At 35.9% G+C, this 26,990-nt stretch overlaps 1 protein-coding gene across 1 annotated transcript; it reads left to right on the top strand.

Annotated features, from left to right (window-relative positions):
* Positions 1-512: 512 nt before the first annotated feature.
* Positions 513-26,869, top strand: LOC110453506 (the record flags this gene model as incomplete). Its single annotated transcript, XM_021502461.1, has 9 exons — positions 513-594; positions 12,063-12,122; positions 13,908-14,082; positions 14,837-15,048; positions 19,843-20,055; positions 22,218-22,354; positions 24,322-24,409; positions 25,400-25,470; positions 26,645-26,869. Coding segments are annotated over exons 1-9 (1,260 nt in total), but the record flags the coding sequence as incomplete, so codon positions are not given.
* Positions 26,870-26,990: the final 121 nt, after the last annotated feature.

Here is a 26,990-nt window from a genome sequence, read left to right on the forward strand (position 1 = left end):
ATTTACACGAATACATTAAAACAAATAAGGATGTTGTAGTCATGAAACTATTGCAGTCATTTAACCAACCACGTTTCCTTTATCAACGAGGTCAATAATTTTATTGTAATAATTTTGATAAATCAACATGAAATGGACACGGATGTAAAATTCTATTTATATCACATAACGCTAATAGTTTTAAAAAACAAATAACACACTTGTGTGTTATCAGATAACTCTGTATAGGTCAAAACCTAAGTATTCCGATCATAGCGTTGTCGTTCCGCGCAGTGCAAAGTAGTTCAGTTTTTTATAAATTAATACAAGTAGTACCTGTAAAAACGTAAGAATTTGTTCGCACGGTTTTGACCAATCGCAAAACATCTAGATTGTATAACACCTTTGTAATACCATATTTATGATATGACCGTTTGACAAAGTAAAGTGGGTCATATAGGTGGTAAAATGGTTTGAATGGTCGATAACAACGTATCAGGGACATATTTTAATAAAGTTTACTGTTTTTGTTTCAGATGTTTGCGTCTCGGCAAATGTCGAAGATGATGATCACAGCAGTGATCCTTTGGTTCAACGCATTTGCATTTGTGACAGGTATGTATACTGTTACCTATATTTCTTGAATGTTCCCCGTATATCTATACTAGTACCCGTAAGTCTATACTATTATCCGTAAGTCTATACTGTTATCCGTATGTCTATACTATTACCCGTATGTCTATACTATTACCCGTATTTCTTGCATACTAGACCGAGATATCCGCATTTCCGGTGGTGCTGGAAATTCTTTCCTACCCACGGGTCTAGATAGCTTACACGCGCAGACTGGTGATATAATTATAGTGACATTTCGGGGTCGCGCTATTGTTCGTGACCATATTATGACATTTTGGGGTCAGTCAGGGTCATTGAAGTCATTAACAATTATCATCTGGACTTCATATGCAAATGAGAAATGTGCGGACAGTTTACAACATTACTAGAAGAGTAGCTGTTTTACGAGTTTTAGGTTAAAATATTAAGCAAAAGACACTCGGCAAAGCCTCGGGTCTCCTGCTCAATATTTTATCCCTTGAGTTTGAATAACCTTATCCATACCTCATATCAGGGATGGATTATATTAGTCTATACTTAAACCCGTATGTCTATACTATTGCCCGTATGTCTTTACTATTACCCTTATATCTATACTATTACCCGTGTGTCTAAACTATTACCCGTATGTTTATACTGTTCCCCGTATGTCTGGACTATCACCCGCATGTCTATACAATTACCAAAATGTCTGAACTATTACCCGTATGTCTATAGTGCTTCCCATATAATTATAATGTTATCTGTATTTATCTATACTGTGTTATGCGTGTGTCTATACTATTACCCGTATGCCTATACTGTTATCTGTATGTCTATACTATAACCGGTGTGTCTATACTATTACCAGTATGTGTTATTGTTCCTGTATCTCTATACTGTTCCCCGTAATTCTTTACTATTACCCGTATGTCTATACAATTACCCGTATGTCCATACTATGACCAGTGTGTCTATACTATTTGATGTACCCATGTGTCTATGTTATTACCCGTATTTCTATAATATTATCCGTGTGTCTAAACTATAACCCGTATGTCTATACGACAACCCGTATGTCTCTACTATAATCAGTGTGTCTATACTTTTACCTGTATGTACATGTTTATATTGTGTGCCGTATGTGTATACAATTACCCGTATGTGTATACAATTACCCATATATCTGTACTATTACCCGTATGTCTACACTATTACCCGTATGTCTATTATAATACCCGTATGGTTCTCATATTTCACGAATGTCTGTATTATTACCCGTATGTCTATACTGCTTCCCATATGTTTATAATATTATCCGCATTTCTATAATGTTACGCGTATGTCTAAATAATAACCCGTATGTCACTATTATTACCCCTATACCTATACTGTTTCCCATATATTTATACTGTTACCCGTAAATTTATACTGTGTACGTGATGCTTATCTTTAGTATTACCTATATGTCATACTATTACCAGCATGTCTACACTATTACCCGCATGTCTATACTATTACCCGTATGTCTTTACTGTTATATGTATATGTATCATATTACCCGTATGTCTATAGTGCTTCCCATATAATTAGACATTTACGAGCATATATCTATACTGTGTTATGCGTATGCATAACATTACTCGTATGTTTATACTATTGCCCGTATATCTAAACTATTACCCGTATGTCTATAATATAATCCGTATGCCTACACAATTATCCGTATGTCTATACTATGACATGTATGTCTATACTATTTTATGTTTCTGTATGTCTATGCTATTACCCGTATTTATATGATGTTACCCGTATGTCTATACTATCACCCGAATGTCTGTACTATTACCCCTATACCTATACTGCTTTCCATATATTTATACTGTTACCCGTAAATTTATACTGTGTACGTGATGCTTATCTATACTATTACACATATGGCTATACTATTACCCGCATGTCTATACTATTACCCGTATTTCTATACTATGACCCGCATGTCTATACTATTAGCCGTATGTCTATAGTGCTATACGTATATGTATAATATTATCTGTATGTCTATACAATTAACAAAATGCCTGAACTATTACCCGTATGTCTATACAATTACCCATATGTCTATACGAAAACATGTATGTCACTACTATCGCCCGTATGACTATGCAATTACCCATATGTCTATACGAAAACCTGTATGTCACTACTATCGCCCGTATGTCTATACTATTTCTGTATGTATATATTGTTACCTGTATGTTTAATTTATTACCCGTATGTCTATACAATTGCCCATATGTTTGTACTATTACCCGTATGTCTATACTATAACCCGTATGTATAAATTATTACCCGTATGTCTATACTGTTACCCGTATGTCAAAATTGTTACCCGTATGCCACTAATATAACCCGTATGTCTATACTATTGTTCGTATGTAATTACTGTAACACATATGTCTATACTATTACACGTATGTCTATTATGTAACTTGGATGTCTATCTAGTCCCCGTTTGTCTGTAATATTATCCGTATGGGTATACTATTACCCGTATGTCTTTACTTTGACCCGTATGTCAATACTAAAACCCGTATGTAAAAATTGTTACCCGTATGTTTCAATTATTACCCGTATGTCTATACAATTTCTCGAATGCTGTACAATTACCCTATATCTATACTGCTTTTCATATATTTATACTATTACCCGTATGTGTGTACTATTACCCGTATGTCTGTACTATTACTCGTATGGTTATTCTTTTACCCGTATGTCTGTACTATTGCCCGTATGTTTATACTTTTACCCGTATGTCTGTACTATTACCCTAATGTCCTTACCGTTACACGTATGTCTATGTTATTACCCAGATGTCTGTACTATTACCCGTATGTCTATTCTATAATCTGGATATCTAACTATTACCCGTGTGTCTTTGCTATTACCCGTATTTCTATACTGTAACCCGTATGTCTATACTATAACCGTATGTCTATACTATTACCCGTATGTATATATTGATAACCGTATGTTTAAATTAATACACATATGTCTATACAATTACCAATTTGTCTGTATAATATCCGTATGTCAATACTATAACCCGTATGTATATAATGTTACCCGTTTGTTAATACTATAACTCGTATATCTATACAATTACCAAAATGCCTGAACTATTACCCGTATGTCTGTACAGTTACCCGTATTTCTGTACTATTACCCGTATGTCTATACTATTACCCATATGTCTATACTCTAACCCGTTACCCGTATGTATATACTATTACACGTATGTGTATATTGTTACCCGTATGTCTATACAATTACCCATATGTCTATACGAAAACCTGTATGTCAATACTATCGCCCGTATGTCTATACTATTACCAGTATGTATATATTGTTACCTGTATGTTTAAATTATTACCCGTATGTCTATACAATTGCCCATATGTTTTTACTATAAACCGTTTGTCTATACTATAACCCATACGTATAAATTGTTACCCGTATGTCTATACTGTTACCCGTATGTCAAAATTGTTACCCGTATGCCACTAACATAACCCGTATGTCTATACTATTGTTCGTATGTAATTACTGTAACACATATGTCTATACTATTACACGTATGTCTATTCTGTAACTTGGATGTCTATCTAGTCACCGTATGTCTGTAATATTATCCGTATGGGTATACTATTACCCGTATGTCTTTACCTTGACCCGTATGTCTATACTAAAACCCGTATGTAAAAATTGTTACCCGTTTGTTTTAATTATTACCCGTATGTCTATACAATTTCTCGAATGCTGTACAATTAGTCCTATGTCTGTACTGCTTCCCATATATTTATACTATTACCCGTATGTTTGTACTATTACACGTATGTCTGTACTATTACCCGTATGGTTATTCTTTTACCCGTATGTCTGTATTATTACCTGTATGTCTATACTATTACCCGTATGTCTGTACTATTACCCTTATGTCCTTACCGTTACACGTATGTCTATACTATTACCCTTATGTCTGTACTATTACCCGTATGTCTATTATATAATCTGGATATCTAACTATTACCCGTGTGTCTTTACTATTACCCGTATTTCTATACTGTTACCCGTATGTCTATACTATAACCGTATGTCTATACTATTACCCGTATTTCTATAATGTTACCCGTATGTCTATACTATAACCGTATGTCTATACTATTACCCGTATGTATATATTGTTAAGCGTATGTTTAAATTATTACCCATATGTCTATACAATTACCCATTTTGTCTGTATAATATTCGTATGTCAATACTATAACCCGTATGTATATAATGTTACCCGTTTGTTAATACTATAACCCGTATATATATACAATTACCCGTATGTCTGTGCTATTACCCGTATTTATATACTGTTACCCGTATGTCTGTACTATTACCCGTATGTATATATTGTTAACCGTGTGTTACAATTACATATATGTCTATACGAAAACCCATATATCTATATTATTACCCGAGTGTCTCTGCTATACCCGGTGTGTCTGTAATATTGCCCGTATGTCTAACTATTACCGTATGTCTATATTTTTACCCGTACAGTGTATGTATCAACTGTTAAACGTATGTATATACTATAACCGGTGTGTCTATACTATTACCCGTATGTTTACACTGTTCGAGTGTCTCTATACTGTTCCCCGTATGACTTTAATGTTACATGGATGTCTATACTATAACCAGTGTCTATCTACTATAACCAATATGTTTGTACTATTACCCATTAGTATATAGTGTTACCCGTATGTTTAAATTATTACCCGTATGTCTATATTATCACCCGTACATTTACCCGTATATCTATACTGTTACCCGTATGTTTAAATTATTAATCGTATGTCTATACAATTACCCATAAGCATCTACTGTTACCCATATGTCTATACTATTACCCTTGTGTCTATTTTATAACCCGTATGTCTATTTTATTACCCGTATGTCTATTTTATTACCTGAATGTCTAACTATTACCCGTATGTGTGTACTACTAGTAGTATTTCTACATTATTACCCGTATGTCTATACTATAATCTGGATGTCTAACTATTACCCGTATGCATATATTGTTACCCGTATGTTTAAATTATTAACCGTATGTCTATACAATTACCCATATGCATCTACTGTTACCCATATGTCTATACTAATACCCGTATGACTGTACTTTTACCCGTATGACTATTTCATTACCTGAATGTCTAACTATTATACGTATGTCTGTACTATTGCCCTATGTCTATACAGTTTTATGTATGTCTATAATGGGGCTCGTCTGTCTTTTAAATATTATTGTCCCTACAGTAGGGAAACGCGATTCTTTGTTCTTCCTTGATTAATGATGTTTCACGAGGGCTTTTCCAGTGAAACGTGCTCAATATTGGAGTGGCCCTATGTAAGGCTGGCCAAATATATACTGGACATTGTTCGAATTTAGGTCTAAAATCGTGCCAGAGCATATTTACAGAACTTTTTTATGCCGCCTTTTATCATGGCATTTTCTAAAGTGTTCACATGCAAAAGTCCATCAACGATACCCCAAGCAAAAAATGCTTACTTGACACCTTTTCGTATTTCTGTCTAATTTTATTAAAACAAAATCACGAGCCTGTATTTTTTTTACGAATCTCTTATCTTATCTACATTTCGTCAGTATCTAAGGTATTCACATGCAAAGGGGCAGCAACGATACCATGGGCTAAAGATGCCCATTGGGCACTTTTTCCAATTTCAGTCTGGGCCAAAGCATATTGATAGAACTCTCTACAATATAAAATGTAAAAAGAAAGATTTTAGACTGAAATTCGAAAAAGTGTCCTGTGGACGTATTGAACCTAGGATATCGTTGATTCCCTTTTTGCATGTGAATGTCATAGGCAACGACCTGCTGTAGTATACGTGTTAAGGCAATGACCTGCTGTAGTATATGTGCTAGGACAATGACCTGCTGTAGTATATGTGATAAAGCAATGACCTGCTGTAGTATATGTGTTAAGACAATGACCTGCTGTGGTATATGTGTTAAGACAATGACCTGCTGTAGTATATGTGTTAAGGCAATGACCTGCTGTAGTATATGTGTTAAGGCAATGGTCACCTGCTGTAGTATATGTGTTAAGGCAATGACCTGCTGTAGTATATGTGTTAAGGCAATGACCTGCTGTAGTATATGTGTTAAGGCAATGACCTGCTGTAGTATATGTGTTAAGGCAATGACCTGCTGTAGTATATGTGTTAAGGCAATGACCTGCTGTAGTATATGTGTTAAGGCAATGACCTGCTGTAGTATATGTGTTAAGGCAATGACCTGCTGTAGTATATGTGTTAAGGCAATGACCTGCTGTAGTATATGTGTTAAGGCAATGACCTGCTGTAGTATATGTGTTAAGGCAATGACCTGCTGTAGTATATGTGTTAAGGCAATGACCTGCTGTAGTATATGTGTTAAGGCAATGACCTGCTGTAGTATATGTGTTAAGGCAATGACCTGCTGTAGTATATGTGTTAAGGCAATGACCTGCTGTAGTATATGTGTTAAGGCAATGACCTGCTGTAGTATATGTGTTAAGGCAATGACCTGCTGTAGTATATGTGTTAAGGCAATGACCTGCTGTAGTATATGTGTTAAGGCAATGACCTGCTGTAGTATATGTGTTAAGGCAATGACCTGCTGTAGTATATGTGTTAAGGCAATGACCTGCTGTAGTATATGTGTTAAGGCAATGACCTGCTGTAGTATATGTGTTAAGGCAATGACCTGCTGTAGTATATGTGTTAAGGCAATGACCTGCTGTAGTATATGTGTTAAGGCAATGACCTGCTGTAGTATATGTGTTAAGGCAATGACCTGCTGTAGTATATGTGTTAAGGCAATGACCTGCTGTAGTATATGTGTTAAGGCAATGACCTGCTGTAGTATATGTGTTAAGGCAATGACCTGCTGTAGTATATGTGTTAAGGCAATGACCTGCTGTAGTATATGTGTTAAGGCAATGACCTGCTGTAGTATATGTGTTAAGGCAATGACCTGCTGTAGTATATGTGTTAAGGCAATGACCTGCTGTAGTATATGTGTTAAGGCAATGACCTGCTGTAGTATATGTGTTAAGGCAATGACCTGCTGTAGTATATGTGTTAAGGCAATGACCTGCTGTAGTATATGTGTTAAGGCAATGACCTGCTGTAGTATATGTGTTAAGGCAATGACCTGCTGTAGTATATGTGTTAAGGCAATGACCTGCTGTAGTATATGTGTTAAGGCAATGACCTGCTGTAGTATATGTGTTAAGGCAATGACCTGCTGTAGTATATGTGTTAAGGCAATGACCTGCTGTAGTATATGTGTTAAGGCAATGACCTGCTGTAGTATATGTGTTAAGGCAATGACCTGCTGTAGTATATGTGTTAAGGCAATGACCTGCTGTAGTATATGTGTTAAGGCAATGACCTGCTGTAGTATATGTGTTAAGGCAATGACCTGCTGTAGTATATGTGTTAAGGCAATGACCTGCTGTAGTATATGTGTTAAGGCAATGACCTGCTGTAGTATATGTGTTAAGGCAATGACCTGCTGTAGTATATGTGTTAAGGCAATGACCTGCTGTAGTATATGTGTTAAGGCAATGACCTGCTGTAGTATATGTGTTAAGGCAATGACCTGCTGTAGTATATGTGTTAAGGCAATGACCTGCTGTAGTATATGTGTTAAGGCAATGACCTGCTGTAGTATATGTGTTAAGGCAATGACCTGCTGTAGTATATGTGTTAAGGCAATGACCTGCTGTAGTATATGTGTTAAGGCAATGACCTGCTGTAGTATATGTGTTAAGGCAATGACCTGCTGTAGTATATGTGTTAAGGCAATGACCTGCTGTAGTATATGTGTTAAGGCAATGACCTGCTGTAGTATATGTGTTAAGGCAATGACCTGCTGTAGTATATGTGTTAAGGCAATGACCTGCTGTAGTATATGTGTTAAGGCAATGACCTGCTGTAGTATATGTGTTAAGGCAATGACCTGCTGTAGTATATGTGTTAAGGCAATGACCTGCTGTAGTATATGTGTTAAGGCAATGACCTGCTGTAGTATATGTGTTAAGGCAATGACCTGCTGTAGTATATGTGTTAAGGCAATGACCTGCTGTAGTATATGTGTTAAGGCAATGACCTGCTGTAGTATATGTGTTAAGGCAATGACCTGCTGTAGTATATGTGTTAAGGCAATGACCTGCTGTAGTATATGTGTTAAGGCAATGACCTGCTGTAGTATATGTGTTAAGGCAATGACCTGCTGTAGTATATGTGTTAAGGCAATGACCTGCTGTAGTATATGTGTTAAGGCAATGACCTGCTGTAGTATATGTGTTAAGGCAATGACCTGCTGTAGTATATGTGTTAAGGCAATGACCTGCTGTAGTATATGTGTTAAGGCAATGACCTGCTGTAGTATATGTGTTAAGGCAATGACCTGCTGTAGTATATGTGTTAAGGCAATGACCTGCTGTAGTATATGTGTTAAGGCAATGACCTGCTGTAGTATATGTGTTAAGGCAATGACCTGCTGTAGTATATGTGTTAAGGCAATGACCTGCTGTAGTATATGTGTTAAGGCAATGACCTGCTGTAGTATATGTGTTAAGGCAATGACCTGCTGTAGTATATGTGTTAAGGCAATGACCTGCTGTAGTATATGTGTTAAGGCAATGACCTGCTGTAGTATATGTGTTAAGGCAATGACCTGCTGTAGTATATGTGTTAAGGCAATGACCTGCTGTAGTATATGTGTTAAGGCAATGACCTGCTGTAGTATATGTGTTAAGGCAATGACCTGCTGTAGTATATGTGTTAAGGCAATGACCTGCTGTAGTATATGTGTTAAGGCAATGACCTGCTGTAGTATATGTGTTAAGGCAATGACCTGCTGTAGTATATGTGTTAAGGCAATGACCTGCTGTAGTATATGTGTTAAGGCAATGACCTGCTGTAGTATATGTGTTAAGGCAATGACCTGCTGTAGTATGTGTGTTAAAGCAATGACCTGCTGTTGTATATGAGTTATGGCAATGACCGGCTGTAGTATATGTGTTAAGGCAATGACCTGCTGTAGTATTTGTGTTGAGATAATGACCTGCTCTAGTTTATGTGATAAGAAGTGACATACGAGTTCTTGTATATGTGTTACGGCAATGACCTGCTGTAGTATATGTGCTGAGATAATGACCTGCTCTAGTATATGTGATAAGAAGTGACATACGAGTTCTTGTATATGTGTTACGGCAATGACCGGCTGTAGTATATGTTATATGTGTTAAGGCAATGACCTGTTGTTGTATATGTGTTAAGGCAATGCCCTGCTGTAGTATATGTGTTAAGGCAATGACCTGCTGTAGTATATGTGTTGAGATAATGACCTGCTCTAGTATATGTGATAAGAAGTGACATACGAGTTCTATTTATATTCCTTGGCGCGTTGTAAAGCACGTTTTGGACTGAAATTCGAAAAAGTGTCCAGTTTGCATCTTCAGCCTGCGGTAAAGTTGATGTCTCTTTTGGTGTTTATACCTTAGACGATGACCTACTGTAGAATATGCGTTAGATAACGACATAAAACAAATATAAGAACGTGGATCTGCGCCCGATCGAAGCTCTTTAATTGTAACACATGCTTGCGTTAAGAGATACTTCACTTCCTCATACATCGTCGAACTTTAACGAATTTTATAAATATAAAACAGTGCCAAACTTGCCCCGATCTCCCCTCATTGTCGTGTCGATTTGTCTTTTGAGCTTGCGTTTAATATTATTAACCGACTTACCGACTTTAAATAAAGCTTATATTTTCTTATTCTGAATCAGCAAATATCAGATATTAACAAAAACTCCCCCCTTTTGAAGCTTTGCCTTATCATATTAATTATTAATGATTCATTTGAATATCAAATCAGCCCAATATTTGCCAGTCAAACATCGAGCCAGTCCAATATAGAGCTAGCCAAATATTAAATACGTAACAAACTTCACGCTCGTCTAACTATGTCGTTAAAACGACCGTAATTCACACATTTTTTATATATGACAAAATAAATATATAAATGTTGAAATTGCCCTGATTAGAAATGTCAACATGTATATGTATATAGGATGGAAATGTTCAGAGGCTCCTAATGTGATTATCGCAGACAACAAGTAGTTGGGCAGTTGACCCCGTACTTTATTCACGTCCTTTCGGGTTAAACAAAATCGTGTCATCTTGTTGAAAGATGAATTGTTTTCCACTACGCCACCCGACCACCTATATGATTATTATCAAATGTTATATAACTTCACAAAACAGAATCGTTTGTTTATATGCCAATTGTAATAATTATCGCGTACGCAGGACCTTTTATCTCGTACGTAAGACATGATTTTCTTTTCATTCCTAAAACAGCCACGAATAAGGTTTCGTAGGTCAACATGATTTGTTCACAAAAAAACCCCACTTTGAATCGATCTAACTGGTACTTTGCCGAGATGAACAGTGTGGAACCTGCAATGAAATACGACAGAAAACGTAGCATCTGATCCTTCCAACTCTTCATGTATCAACCTCTATTTTATTTGATCAAATTGTTCATTCACACGACTTCATGTTCATATTAAATAATAACCACCATCATAAAGTACATAGTTGTGAAATTTCAACTCACAGTTTTAGAGGGTATTACAAATATAAGTATAAAAAGACGCTTGATTTCACAGTAATACATTCTTTACTTCTTCATCTGATAATGATGGCGGAGTTAGCTCGATATGTAGATACGATTAATATATATAAACTGCATGACCATGGAATTCCTTAATTCTCCAGGGGTTAGGCTCACCTATATTTTCTACACCCATGGAATATGATCTTGTGGATGAGATAAGAAGAATAGTTTGATCCTTTGATGTACATCAAAAGAATCTCGCGGTCGCATAACAGTGAACTTTAATGACTTTGGAGTCAGATGTCGCTCCTTTGTAATTTTTGAAGGACAGGTATTAGCCAAGCGATTGGTCAGGTTTTTTAACCTGAGACAAATCAAATATATACCAGGGTGTCTATGATTTGCTATGACATATAGTCAACGGGTACAGAGAGCCTAAGTGAGCGTAACCCCTGCAGTATCGAGGATGACCCATTGTCTTGAGTAAATTATCTAATATTTTCAGACTCTTTGATATCTTTCGTTTTCTTACTGCAATGTAACAATATTTTTTTTTATGCTGTTGACAAAAAGTTAATTGAGGTATTCACCAGGACGGTTTTTATCAACATGAAATTACAGGTCAGAGAAAAATAATGAATTATGAAGTATTGGTAGAATATCCTTGTCATTCGTACCCAGACATTAAATTAGTATTTATCAGATATTTTCATATTCATTTGAATTTTATTTCAGTTGCTACAACTACCTGTGGACAATATTCAGTATATAGCAGTCGCCTTGCGCAATGTGTCGGTAAGTTGATTAAATCTTATAAATGGAAAGCTAAAAAGTCTCCAAGTAGTGAAGAGTTCAGTAAAACATTGGTTTAATTTTGCTAAAACGCAAACCAAACGTGACTATTATTTGCCATTCTTCGTATACACATACCTTAAACTTTGTATCAATTGTGTTTTAACTGTTTTGTGTATGCTTTTAACATGCATATGTACTGTATCATGAAAGGGTCCAATCAATTGTTCATGATGGCTTGGTATGTCTTTATATTAACAAGTATCCACTGTAAAATAAATCAAGCAATTATTTTTCTACTTGTCGTATCTATATCCTTTGAAGAGGAGTAGTAAGGCAAACAAAGCACTATAGATCGTGTTAAGTAGTATAGGTATATTGTATTACATGTACACGATGCGCGATATATTTTTGAAATAGTGTCGGTATACTGATAGATACGGTATATTGTATAGCATGTACACGATACACGATATATTGTTGAAATAGTGACGGTATACTGACAGATAAGGTATATTGTATTACATTTACACCATACACGATATATTGTTGAAGAAGTTATGGTATACAGATAGATACGGTATATTGTATTACATGTACACGATACACGATATATTGTTGAAGAAGTGATGGTTTATAGATAGATACGGTAGATTGCATAACAAGTACACGATACACGATATATTGTTGAAGAAGTGATGGTAACCAATAGATACGATATATTGTATTACATGTAAAAGATACAAGATACATTGATGAAGTAGTGACAGTATACTGATAGATACGGTATATTGTATTACATGTACACGATACACGATATATTGACGAAATATCGATGGTATACTGTACTGATAGATACAGTAATTTGGATTACATGTACACCATAAACGAGATATTATTGAAGACGTGACAGTATACTGATAGATACGGTATATTGTAATACTTGTATACGATACACGATATATTGATAAAGTAGTGACAGTATACTGATATATACGGTATATTGTATAACATGCACACGATACACGATAAATGTCGTAGTGGTGTCGTTCATTCGAGTTAAGGCTTTGGTAAAAAATGTTTAAAATAAAAATTACAAAGACACATGATATTTTTCACTAATTTTCACAGACAAAAACTTAGTAGCATGACACTTTTATCAGCAAACTTGTTAAAATAGCTGCAATTTACCATTAACATTTGCGATAATTTTGTTTAGGATATGTATTTACCTGTATCAGATACTAAAAATGTTTTTTATATTTCTTTCCACTTCTTTTACCTTCTATTTCCTAACGTCTTTCTTGGCAACACGTCGCTTTTTGCTTTAATGTTGAACGTTTGCCCAGATGAGGAAGGCAATGGATTATGGCCCTGACCGGGCCATACCCAAGTCTTTTAAATGATAGTTGTTATTCCCTGTCTAACGTTCAGCATCTAGGGTAATGACAACACCTGGTGCACCCTTTGTCTGGTATTTCAGTGAGATAGCACTATAAAGTCGACATCAGATCCGTTCTTTCACAAGGAGGCAAAAACACCAACATACCATGTCTCCTACACACATGAACGCATACACAACACACATGGAGGCACGTCCTTAAATACCATAGCTGTTGATTCAATCATACTATAAAAATGATACATGTATGAGGTATGATATATGTATATATTAAGACCAATGAATCAGCAAATTTGCAGTTACTTATAAATAATAGTATATCTCACTGACCGAATTGTGATCTTATAAATATGAATATTTGCATAATGAAATTGTACCTTTTCTAGATTTTGAGTGGTGTTTGTACCAGTTCTACACCGACCCAAGATCGTGGTCAGATGCAATAGCGATCTGTGAACAAAATAACAAGACGTTGGCCCATATTACTGATCTGTCGCAGCATGTCTACCTGACGTCACTGATCCAAACCAGTTTACCTGCAATCTACTTTAGCCCGCCCAGGTATGTCTTTGCTAACTTAGCCTAGAGTTTCTGCCAGAGACCGAGGAACATGTCGATCATCATTGTAGCCATTTTTGTATATTCGGGGTTTTGATTTTGCCGTTTGTAACCGGCATTAGGTGGCATGTGCCCTGCCTTTAACATGTATTCTTCGGAGCTCATTTTGTCTCCCCGCTTTTTTAGGTTGAGAAGGAATATAGGAGGGCATGGATTCCTGATGTCTTCCATGTGTTTGGTGTTTCCCCGGTTACTATTGACTTTTGCGTTTCGTATTTGAGTAATAACGTGTGTTTTGATGCTTTGGTGTGCCGGTTTTTCTTTTTTCATTAGTTACCTGAATAAATGAAATGATACTCATATCTCATTATCACTAATACTGTAATCTAATTAATCTAGCCAAACAGCCAAAAAATGTGTTGTACTCATTCAATAGTTCCTTATGGATCTACTTCTACATGTTGTTATGCATTGGACTCCTCCATTACCTTGTGCTTTTTCGTTATATAAATACTACGTTTATTACAGTATGACAGTGCCTTGGGTCTACCCTTTACTCGTTACTAGGGCGTTGGGAAGCTTTGTGAACCACCCTGCCATTGACCCAATGTTAACGCACGAATGCGACAATGTAAAATGAACAATTTGTTTCGACCAATTAGATTAGATGATTTATTACGCATCTAATGGTTGTATAAGTATGGCATAACAGGGTAGATAAGGAATATGGAGTTATGATTTGTGCATGTTTTTTCAGCTCCACCATGTGGATAGGATTGTACAAGACAAATGGGGGACAACCTGTATGGCAAGATGACTGCGCCACTCTAAGCGCAAACTATACTCCTGTTACTGCAACGTTGACAGACCCAGCCGAAATATGTTACATGCTAGACGCACAGGGACGCACCTATCAAGAACACTCCTGTGAACAGTCTCAACCGTTCCTATGTAAGGCAGCAACGTTGGGTAAGAACACTCCACGTTTAACTTTTAATCATAATACCGTTTTATATATGCCGTAAAACAGGTATTTCTATCGACCAAGCTGGTTTGGTTTGTTTGTGTTTTACGTCCTACTGATATATATTTTGTTTTAAAGACGTGTCAGGATTTGTTGATGGAGGAAGACCAGAAGGCCCAGGGACAGCCACCGACACGCGGCTAGTACTCACTAAATACTGTACCAAGGAAATCACTAAGTCGGCAGTCAATTCAATTCCCAAAAAATGTATATATTATGCAATGCTTAAAGTTCACCTTAATATCATTGGATCTATAAATATAAGGACCAGTATATCTCTATTTCATATACTACCAAGCTTATTTTTGCTTTACAGTTTTAAATGTTCAAAAGTTTAAAAACAATATGCAATACAGTGGAAATTTTAGCATACTGGTATATGTTTGCTAATAACACAAAACACATAATAAATGTTGAAGAAAGACTCACTTAAACTTTCATTTTTTTCGGCTTTTGTAAGAAGGGAAATACCGGGGAATACTTTTGATCAGATGAATAAAAAAATGTCTAATTACAGACCGTGTTATATTAAGTATTTAATCATCGAAAACATGAGTACTTTTCGTTTGAAAGTAAAGGGGAGAGGACAGTTAAATTTCTTTTCTGAGCTAAATATATAAGTTTAAGAAATTCCATTTACATTGATAAGAAGAAAAAACAATTTTGTTCAATTGTGCAAACATTCATAGATTCATGATAACACACTTGGAAGATATTGTATGAATTTGTTCTGCACATTGTCAACAAAGAAAGCAAATCACTAGAAATCACTTGTCATGTTAAATAGGTTTCTTGCCAAATTATAGCACAGAAACAAATACACGGTCATACATATAAGATTTATCGAACAAAAAAACAACATAGATAGTAAAATACAATCTAAAAACCTAACAATGTTGCTTTGTTCTTCAATGATTAGTAGTAAAGGAGACAACTGCACTGATTCAAAATGCAAGACACCAAAGTGTTGGACTTGTAGCATAATTAATGATGGATCTTGAACCAGAGTTAAAAATCGTTTTGAATGAACTTTAAAATGCAGTATGAACTATAAATCAAATTTTGTAGTATATACTTCAGTCTGTTCAAAACGTTAAGATGTTTATATCGGTCAGACAGGATAGATTATGAGTTTGGTAAAATGATGACGTTACACAGACAACAAACAAGGAAACGTAATCTTAGAATTGTAAATGAGAACAAGCATTTTCATTCCTGTTCATAAACAACTTTATCACACAAATGTAAGAGAAGCTAAGGAATCAATGTTTACAAAGTTGTTACAACCATCCTTCGATAGGTCCTGTTAAAGCAAAATGTTTTTCAATTGTATGTTTTCTAATAATTTCTATATGGTGGTGGCGCCGCCAATGACATATGTATTCGGGGGTATTCGTGTGTTTCCGGTAACGTAGACTTGGGAACGTATCCCAATGGGGTCTAAAATGTGCCGAATCAGGCCACTTGCCAGTAGTTCCACCATTTACTTTTACTTATGAGTGATGTGGCGATTGAATTGGTCCTGGAATACTTCTTGTTACTACATGTATGCATGTATACACCTTATATGGAAAAGGCAACTAGTAATAAGCGGAAAATCACGAAAGACTTCCGATTGATTGTTGTTGGTAACGTTTAAACAGTGTGTATTGTATTAAACATAATATACGTCCGCTATATGGTACGTTGATTGATTGTACCTTCAAATGAGGATTCACCTCCATTTAGACGCATACAGTAGAATGAACAAAGTTGGCAACGGACCTATTCTATGATGCGTGTTAAAAATAACTGCAATGAAGTGTTTAAATGCTACATACGACGAACAAATAGTAGAAGCGGTTTGCTACGATGGTTACTACGGTAGCCGCGGTTGCTTGAGTAATATAGTTCCCGATAAGCTTCATCGATTGATGAGTTTATTAAGAACACACACACACAACAATACTGTAGCCCTTCGACCATGTCTATTCATTTATAACGGACATTACATTGCCATACTGCTATGTTAGTGAGGCTGTCAAGTGTTCCAGAAAGAAGCTGCCATTGCTTACTTTACCGTCGAAGATATTTGAATGTGCATCTATGTAATAAGAACTTTTGCAGTATCCGTTGTCGTATACTTAGATATAACGGATCCCGCTTATGTGCCACGTACATGTAACTAGATGATGAAGAAATCAGGCAATAGCTGTAATCGGGCTGTTATCGCGCTGAAGCGTGAACGCCGCCATATTTGTAACTAGTATAAATCCGCCGAATCTTCTTTCACAACGTAAACGCTAATTTGTACGCAATAAGAGTTTACTTAGTTAAGAAGGGAGATATGTAAATATAAAAGCATTCTCCTGAAGTGATGTGTAGCAGCGAAATGCCTCGAGGAATATAAAAGCATTCTCCTGAAAAGCTGAGGATCGGTCTTCTTCCGATTAAAAAATATGTTTCGTGTTCATGTCACTTTGACTTCAATCCATTTTTTGTATATTTTCCTTCGCAAGAACTTCTTTATTTATTACCTCCTGTACATACACACACACACACACACACACACACACACACACACAAATATATATATATATAAACATTAACTTGTTTTCCATTCTACTTTGTCATTGACTCCTTTTTCCAAAACTACATATACAAAAAATTATTATAGAAAATGTCAACCTCTCGGAAGAGTACATAATTACAATTCGCTTGGTTTTAAAATGTTGTGCTATCTTTCGGTGACCGTTAATATACAGTGTAGCAACCAACTATACGGTTACCATACAGGTATAGCAGTAAACGTTGAACACACTTTGAATCAGTGTAATTAAACTGTTAAAAAGTAGCCATTTATTCCAACTTACAGATATCAGCACATGCTATGAAAGTGTTTCAATACTTTACAATGCCAGTGTACATTACGTATACGTTATCTACTTTGACTACGTTGGCTACGTTGACTACTTTGACTACGTTGGTGCATGGAGTGAATGTGCCATTTTATCGGGAAAAGGCGAAAACGCTGTGGGATTCCGGTACAGATACCGATACTGCTCTTATATGACTTATGCAGCACACTCTTCCTACACAAAGGGCACTAAATATGCAAAAGGTAAGTACGGGTGCAAAGCATTAGTTACAGTATACATTTTTACAAGTAACCATACTAAGATATTGTCTGCTCACCTATTTCCAACAGAATCTCAAATAGTTTTTTTCCCCTTGTACTCATCAAGTCAAGTCTCACCGAAAATATCAGCTACCACTATCTCTCTATTGGTAGTTCCTTTGAAACGTTTTAAAACCTCCATTATCCATTTATTTTGTTTTTAGCTTATGTACCACTATGTATTTAAAGTTTGGCTCGTACAATTATGTGGAATAATCTAAAAGAAGTTGCAATTCCGTTAAATTGGCAGATTATACTATAATGCGCATTTTCCAACAACATAGTGAATATAATATTCATAATGATACCTATCCCACTGCAGGAAAAAGACTAGAGGATCCCGTTGTAGTTTATCGTAAATACTGTAGCATCCCACTTTATTTTGAAAGGACGTATATATGATGTGCAATTAGGCTACTGTTGGCCAGATACTTCATTTGCTTAGAGCGATAGATAACCAATCTCATGCCAAGGATTCACATCCTAGCCTAGTCCCGCTGCAAATTTAAACAATGAGCACTGTCGTTGATTATATTCTGTTTATAAATGTATCATCTTAATTGTTGTCCTTTTTTTAAGAAAAGTACCGCGAAGTATGGTGTTCTTGTCATTTTTTATTTAACAAATCTATAATCATGACAAAACAAATTGTTTCTTGTGCATAATGACAGTTTTAAGCAGCGTTACGTTTATCCTTATATTATCGTGCTTTCCTTGTTTCGGATATCGACGTCTTGAACATTTTGCTCAAGTTTTCTTCGTGGTAGCTATTGCTCGGTCATTCGAGTCTTGACCACATATTTAGAGTTGTAATGTATTCATTCGACGTTTTTTTTACACGATTTACGGGATTGCCTGAAGCACAACTACAGTGTACTCTACTGTACTTTTTACAGTGTTATATTTGTTTTATAAATACAATACAGTCAAACGTTGATGAACTTTACGGGACCATCGGGGGAAAATCGAAACATCGAGATTTCGATTTAAGAATTTCTTGGATATTCTGTATATACTGCAAAAGACCGACTGTAAAGAGACAAAAATAAAGCAAGATATTCAATTTGAAACATATAGATATTAGATTTAATGTATCAAGACAAATATGTTTATGTATTTGTGCACGGTAGTTTGCATGTTTAGATGTTAAAATGACCCAGGAACATCCCAATGTTCTCGTACAGGTACATGTAGTTTTACTCCAAATTATTAGTTGTAATTTTCAACGTTTACCTAACGATTAGACCATGAGTTCGAAACAGCGAAACAGGCGACTCTTAAAAGTTCGATTCATTAATTGAATATAAATTGTATAATGAAAGAAAAACAACTGGTTTTCGCCGAAAGTTCGTCACAAAGAAATTTGTTCGAATCTTTAAAGTTCGATTCATGGAAGTTTTGACTGTAACTAAATGCATAGTGGGAACTTGGTAATGCTTAGTGAATAAATTATCACTTTACACAGTTGATGTAGCTTACATAAACACGAATTTCAATGGTTTGTATACCATTCCATTTACCAACTGTATATGTGGTAATGTGTGAATGCTTCTAATGGTTGTTTCATTGTATGGTCTTTTAGCCATGCTAAAGACAGAAGTGGTAAGTCTCACAGAACCTGTGAGCTATATAACCAGTGAATGCCAAAGTGTGTACTCCACTAGTCCAGTGGAACTACCAACGATAGAAATGACACTGGCTCCAGATTCGGTTCCTACACACACGTGGCTGGTGACATCCCAAACGTATTCAAGTGTATCAGTTACAGGAACAGTATCGATTGTAACTAATACAGGTAAGTACATTTATAACTAAAATCACGTCAATCTCAACCGTCATGTCCGGTGATATAGTCAGAAGACCAGTTCAATTCACCAATCAGGTTTGCTGAATCATGTAGTGTTCCTGTCCGCTACCAGGTTTAGTGAGCTAGGTAGTATGCGTAAGGTCCAGTTCCGGTAGCTGTCAGATGTAGTGAGATAGGTAGTATGCGTAAGGTCCAGTTACGGTAGCTGTCAGATGTAGTGAGATAGGTAGTATGTCCAAGTTCCAGTCTCTTTCGTCTGTCAGATGTAGTGAGATAGGTAGTATTCATAAGGTCCTGTCGGCTGTCAAGTCTAATGAGTAACGAGAAATGTGCATTAAGTCAAGTCCTGTTAGCCGTCAAGTGAAGTGAGTAAGGTAGTATAACTAAGGTCAAGTTCCGTCAGGTGTACCGGGTCAGTCACTGTGACCTGTCAGGTAAAGTGAGTTAAATAACAGTTGTCAGGTTTAGTGAGTTAGATACTATGCCTAAGGTCCAGTCCCTATCAGCGGTCATGTTTGGTAAGTTATTTAATATAACTAAGGTCAAGTCACTATCAGATGTCAGGTTAAGTTAGTTGGGTAGTACGCCTAAGGTCCTGTCATTATGAACTTTAAGGTGTAGCGAGTTAGGTAGTATGCCCAAGGTCCAGTCCCTGTTAGCTGTCATGTTTAGTAAGTTAGGTAATATACCTAAGATCCAGACCCTGTTAGCTGTCAGGTTTAGTGAGGTTAGTAGTATGCCTAAGGTCCAGTCCCTGTTAGCTGTCAGGTTTAGTGAGGTTAGTAGTATGCCTAAGGTCCAGTCCCTGTTAGCTGTCAGGTCTAGTGAGGTTAGTAGTATGCCTAAGGTCCAGTCCCTGTTAGCTGTCAGGTCTAGTGAGGTTAGTAGTATGCCTAAGGTCCAGTCCCTGTTAGCTGTCAGGTCTAGTGAGGTTAGTAGTATGCCTAAGGTCCAGTCCCTGTTAGCTGTCAGGTCTAGATTGTTAGGTAGTATGCCTAAGGTCCAGACCATGTAAGCTGTCAGGTCTAGATAGTTAGGTAGTATGCCCAAGTTCCAGTCCCTGTTAGCCGTCAGGTTTCGTGAGTTATGTAGTACGCCTAAGGTTCTGTCATTGTGAATTTTAAGGTTTAGTGAGTTAGGTAGTATGCCTAAGGTCCTGTCATTGTGAACATTAAGGTGTAGTGAGTTAGGTGTATGCCTAATGTCCAGTCCCTGTTATCTGTCAGGTTTAGGTAGAATGCCTTAATTGCTGTCCCTATTAGATATCAGATGTAGTGAGTTAAATAGTATGCCTTACCAGTATCGACCTCCTCCAAGGTTCCATCAGACCTTTGTTACTGCAAATATACGCATGCCATTGCCGTAGACAATGTGTTCTCAACCGCAACAAGACGGTACATCATTGTAGCATTTAGAAGTGATACGGTGTCTAACATACACACTTGACTCATCGTGATTTGAAAATTTACTAAAATTTACCAAAACGCCTATAATTTTTGAAATTCATATTCAAAAAGATTTTTGCGCACTAACTTTTTTACATTAACAGTTGTGACACAAATCTTTAGTCTTTTGGCCCGTCACATCACTGATGCGTCCCAGGAGGACGAACCAGTTGTATGGCGCAGTCAAATTCATCTTTTGGGTACTGAATCCATTAAAAATGTTAATGGTGCAATCACATGTGTGTGCTATTCGTTCAACCTATCATAACATTCCGATCAACTGGAAATCCACACTTATGCCGATCATAAAGACAAATTCAAGGTCCTAAAGGAAGCTGGTCAACCTTTAAGAGATAACAACTCCTTGTGGAAGTCCACAATAGTTGGTTTTGAAAGAAGAATCGAAGGTGTCTTGGGCGATACGGACATCCTCAGATTTTCGTTATTGTGTGAAGAGATGAAACATCTCCTTTTGCTTTACTAGGAGATTGATATAAATAGTTTTCATACCGTGTGTCTATGTCTTTAGTGACTTTACTCTTGCTGTTGTTCTTCCCACTAACATGATTAACTATCAATATTGTCTTTCACCATTTTGAAAACAGTAATGATATCAATAATCCTATTATTTGAGAAGTTACTGTTTTCTAGTGCAGACATTTGAAGTCATTGTACCGAAACTGTGATATTTCACATGCCATTTAGTTTTAGGAGCCGCATTGCAGAACCTTTCTTACGATATTAAGCATATGGAGCCAACTAATATGAGTAACCTGACAACGTTCTGCAAACAACTACTTGAATACGTTTTGGGGAACTCCGACCACGTGTTTACAGATCTCGTAAGACTTTATATTCTGTTTTGAAAGAGTGTAAGGTAAAACTCTGACAATTTTTCACCAGGGTTATTAGCCGTCTTAACTTTCAAAAAATCACCCTGTGTTCATTCTGTACTGTTTTACTATCTCATCTTAGATATTTTTTAATATAACTATGAGATGCATGCTAATTGACACGGCGATGAGAGTCCTACTGATATGTTTCAGAATGAAAAAGGCAAAAATTATATGAGATTAAAAATATCCCGTTGTATAGCTTTGTATACAAATTGCATGAGAGAACATTACATTTTACAGTATTTTACAATATTCTATTTGACCTTGATATATAATACGATATTGCATGTAACAGTGTGTAGTGTGTATTTTATTTTGTTTTCATTCATATTTAGATAAAGCATTAGTAATAATAGTTGGTCGAGAGGCGCTGTGGTAAGCTCGCGCGCCTTTCACCAAGATGGCAGGGATTCGATATCCCGATCCGAGGTGAAAAGGTATGGGGTAATTTGCCCGACCACATGGGTTTTTTTCCGGGGAACTCCGGTTCCTCCATCATCATTACATACCACGCGCTAACATCCGGGCCAACTTATAGTTCATAGCTGTATACAGTAGAAGTTATTGAGAGCTTTGTTTAAACCAGTAAAATTTCCAAAATGCAGAGTTCGATTATAGACAGGCTGATATTTTGTTTGTGTTGGTATCAAACTGAAACGATATTATTTTAAGTAACATAGTTTGTGTTGTATCCTCGTGAACAATATGTTTCATTAATGATACTTGCACTAACCCAGAGAAGAAAGTACCATACCACGTCAAGGTAAGGTCTCTAATTCTTCATTTCATCAGTAGATTTGACAAATGTTTTTGTCGATCATAATTGCAAACATGCTTGTTAAGTATGATTAAAAAACAGAAAAACCATGAATGATATTTACAAAATTAAATTACAAAATATGAATTTAACAAAAAAAATGCCACAAGGATGTCTTTAACAAGATTGTTTGGAACTATATTGCAATTCGTACGTCTATTCTGCAATAAACAAACTGTTTGAATACGCTATTTTAGATTTCATCTATAACTTTGAAATCGGGATTATAATTGAGCAAATTAAGTGATATTGTAAACAATTATCTGTGTGACTTCATGTTTTTTTCGCTGATACAATGATATTAAATAGAATATGATTCTAACCTGTTAATGGACGTTAAACAAAATTTAACCAAACCAAAACTAAAATAAAAAACATATTTTATTTGATTCTGAAATTACGCATGATCTATTTTATCGAATTTATTAATGCGTTTACGTACTTTCATAGAAGAATGACTTTTGAATTATTTAAAATATGTGTGCTCCATTCATTTTCAATGTCTCTGTATTAACCATGATAGAAAAAAACTCTTTTAAAGAGGTTTTGTACAGAAATGAGCACAATGCCTTCAACACAAATGTTACAAGATCCTTTATTTGGCACAGACTACGAATACATAAGTACACTTTGTCTTGTACATTATGCTAGATTCCAAAGTAAAATACATTTTTTTTCTACTATTGCAACTAAGCAATGGTTTGAAATCGATACTGTCAGGATATCCCCCAAAGTTAGCAAACATAATTGTAGCGTTTTACAAATGAAATACATGTGCACTGTTCGTTCTCCCCGCTTGGAAATGTCAACGATAGAATGCATATAAGGTTTATTAATTTTACAACAATTATGAAAAAAGTTATTTTATCTTATATTAATCACTTTTGTTGGCCCGGATGTTAGAGTGGGAGGGTCTTAAGTGGGAGGAAACCAGAGTACCTGGAGAAAACCCACGTGGTCAGACAGATGACCCCATACCTTTGCACGTCCGATCAGGTAATCAAACCCCGTTCGTTTTAGCAAAAGGTAAGTGCGCGCGCTATTCATTGCGCCACCCAACCACCTTTAAGAATATAATCTTTATTTATAAACATAGAGCGGGATAGTAGATGTCGAAAATCAAATAACAAAACAGATGGAGTCATTGCCAGCAGGTGACCTCGATATGAACACAACGGTTTCTTGTAAGTATAAAGGCTAAACACGTGTAATATGAAAGTATGGTGGTAACTTAAATAATTACTTCATGGATGCAGTAAATGTGTTTTTTGTTAAAATGGAAGCTATACACATATTTGTTGTGTTCATATATATTGGGGCTTTGTGAATGTTTTTCAATGATTTAGAGTCGAGACAAGGGTCATTTGCACACTTTGTTTGGCGAAGGAAGCAGACGTTTTCGAAGGCCCGAGGAATTAGTTTCAGCAAACATTTATGCTCAAAACAAAATAAACATTATATATTGGTTGTAGCTTTAATGTAGAGCGAGTATTTAGTGATAGTATGACGTAGTACTTGTATTGATTGTAGAAGAAGAACATTACAAGTGTTGATTGTAAATATGGGGATATAAAGAGTGTCGGTTTTAAACTGATGGTAAAAAAGGGACATGTGTCAAATTTCTAGATATCGTATACTCAAACTAAGACCATGTATGGAAAGATCAGACAAAAGCACGATATAGTATAAGAATACCTCAAATTGAACGATTCATGTAACACCTTCACGGCAAGTTTGTACAACAGTTATTATGTGCTTGGGCTAGTGTAATTGGCCTATGGCAAGATAGCCAGTCAGTCAAACGACGTTTTGACGCGTAATAAAATGTAACGTCATAATGTCATCATCTGAGTGTGACGTCATAAAATTCCAAGTCACTGAGTGCACCTAAGTGTTATAAACCCTTCATTGGTGTTCCACGTGAGACACATACGCAGCGGTGGGGTGTTTTGGTCTCTCTAACTGAGGGTTATATATTTATTTTTGTGTACCCATCTTTAAAGCGTCATGCATTGTGTTCATCGTGAGTTTGATTTGGAGCCATTACCTACAATGCGTTGTGGAAAGGTAGTTTGTGGTTTCGATTTTCGTACATAAATTTATTGATGTAATGTTTGCTTCATTGGTTCATAAAATAAATATACATGGTTTTTTTCCTGATTTTCTCTTTTCAGTGTATCTTTCCATCTTGAACCACGTGTACAATTTCCAAACGAATAGTGGCCGTCGACAACATAACCAAACGGTAGGCATTAAGATACAATTAAAATATATATTAATCGACAAATGGATTATCATCCTATTGCCACGAAGTTATGGTGTGGACAACGATATACGCCAGTGCGTTTAGCGCCGGGGTAGATGTATACTTTCCCGAAAAAACATGTATCATATGTGCAACGATAGATAACTACACATATTATGATATTATGTTATTTGTCAACACCTCAAAATTATAAAATTTCGTCTTTTCACATTTGATAATTAAGTTTAAGTTTATTATGTAGTTTATTAATTTCCACTGGAATGATAAATTAGCCCTCGTTAGGGGGGGGGGGGGGGGGGGGGGGGGGGAAANGAGGGAAAAAACTAAACTGCAACGAAAATTGCCAGGTACACAGTACTTATTTAACACACTTAAAATGTTGTCAGTTTTAGGAAGGCATGGTATACTATTTACAAACAAAGGAATATATGTCAATTGATTTGGTGTTAAATACACTGAAACCTCGATATAATGTCCCTCGTTTTTATTTGCCATCTCGTTTATCGCCTACATTTTTAATGTCCCTTTTCTTGTTTTCTTATTAATTCCTGCATACATTTTCATTAATCTATTGCCAAACCCGTTTCAAACCCCATCATATATCTTGGTAATTGAAGTAATTGAATGTTCCCTTTAATGAAGTAAGACCTTTTGTTTCAAATTGATCAAACCACAAAATGACATTACCTTTTTTTTTCTCTGAATGTGTTAATTAATTGATGAAGCTTGAGTAAAAATACACATTCATCGTAACGCATTTTAATTAAACGGGTATAATGGCATAAATATACAATAAGCGTTGATTGTCAATGATGATGTCGCATTATATTTAAATCAAATCAAGATGTAATAAAACAATTATGGTGTTACACAGCTATCATACTCTGTCTCCGGCACACATACACACATGCGCGTATACACAACATACTTGGAGGCACGTTCCTGGATGCCCTTAGTTGTTAGTAGGAGGCTTAACCCTATAAATAAAACAAAACAACCCTATCATCCTACATAGTTTACACATACCATGCGGAAAATAAACAAAATGTTTATTTCGTTAACGAGACACCTACATGACATTTTGTTACAGTAGAGACACTTTTGTATATTGTAATAACTAGAATATATATATATATGTATATATTTGTTTTAGCCCAAGTTACTGGAACTTCAGGATAGTCTTATCAGATTGTCAAAACTTAATCTGAAACTACAGAATATCAGTAAAACGTTTGAACTCAACATGACATCCGTGTCAATAACGGTAGGAGACGGAGGAGCGTTACAAGAAAAGTACACAACAGCATATGGCAGGGTCATACTAGAAAACATCGAGAACTTGAGACAGAACCTTGCCAGTCAGAAACTGATGATTATGGTAGGTCACAATGGAGAATTTAATGTAATTTATTTTTCATTGTCAGTGCAATGCAAACCTGAAGCAGAAATATATTTCATATACATATCATTTATTACGGCGGACTTGCAAGAACACAGGA

Source organism: Mizuhopecten yessoensis, unplaced genomic scaffold (assembly GCF_002113885.1).
Source record: "Mizuhopecten yessoensis strain PY_sf001 unplaced genomic scaffold, ASM211388v2 scaffold7373, whole genome shotgun sequence".
Taxonomy (NCBI): domain Eukaryota; kingdom Metazoa; phylum Mollusca; class Bivalvia; order Pectinida; family Pectinidae; genus Mizuhopecten; species Mizuhopecten yessoensis.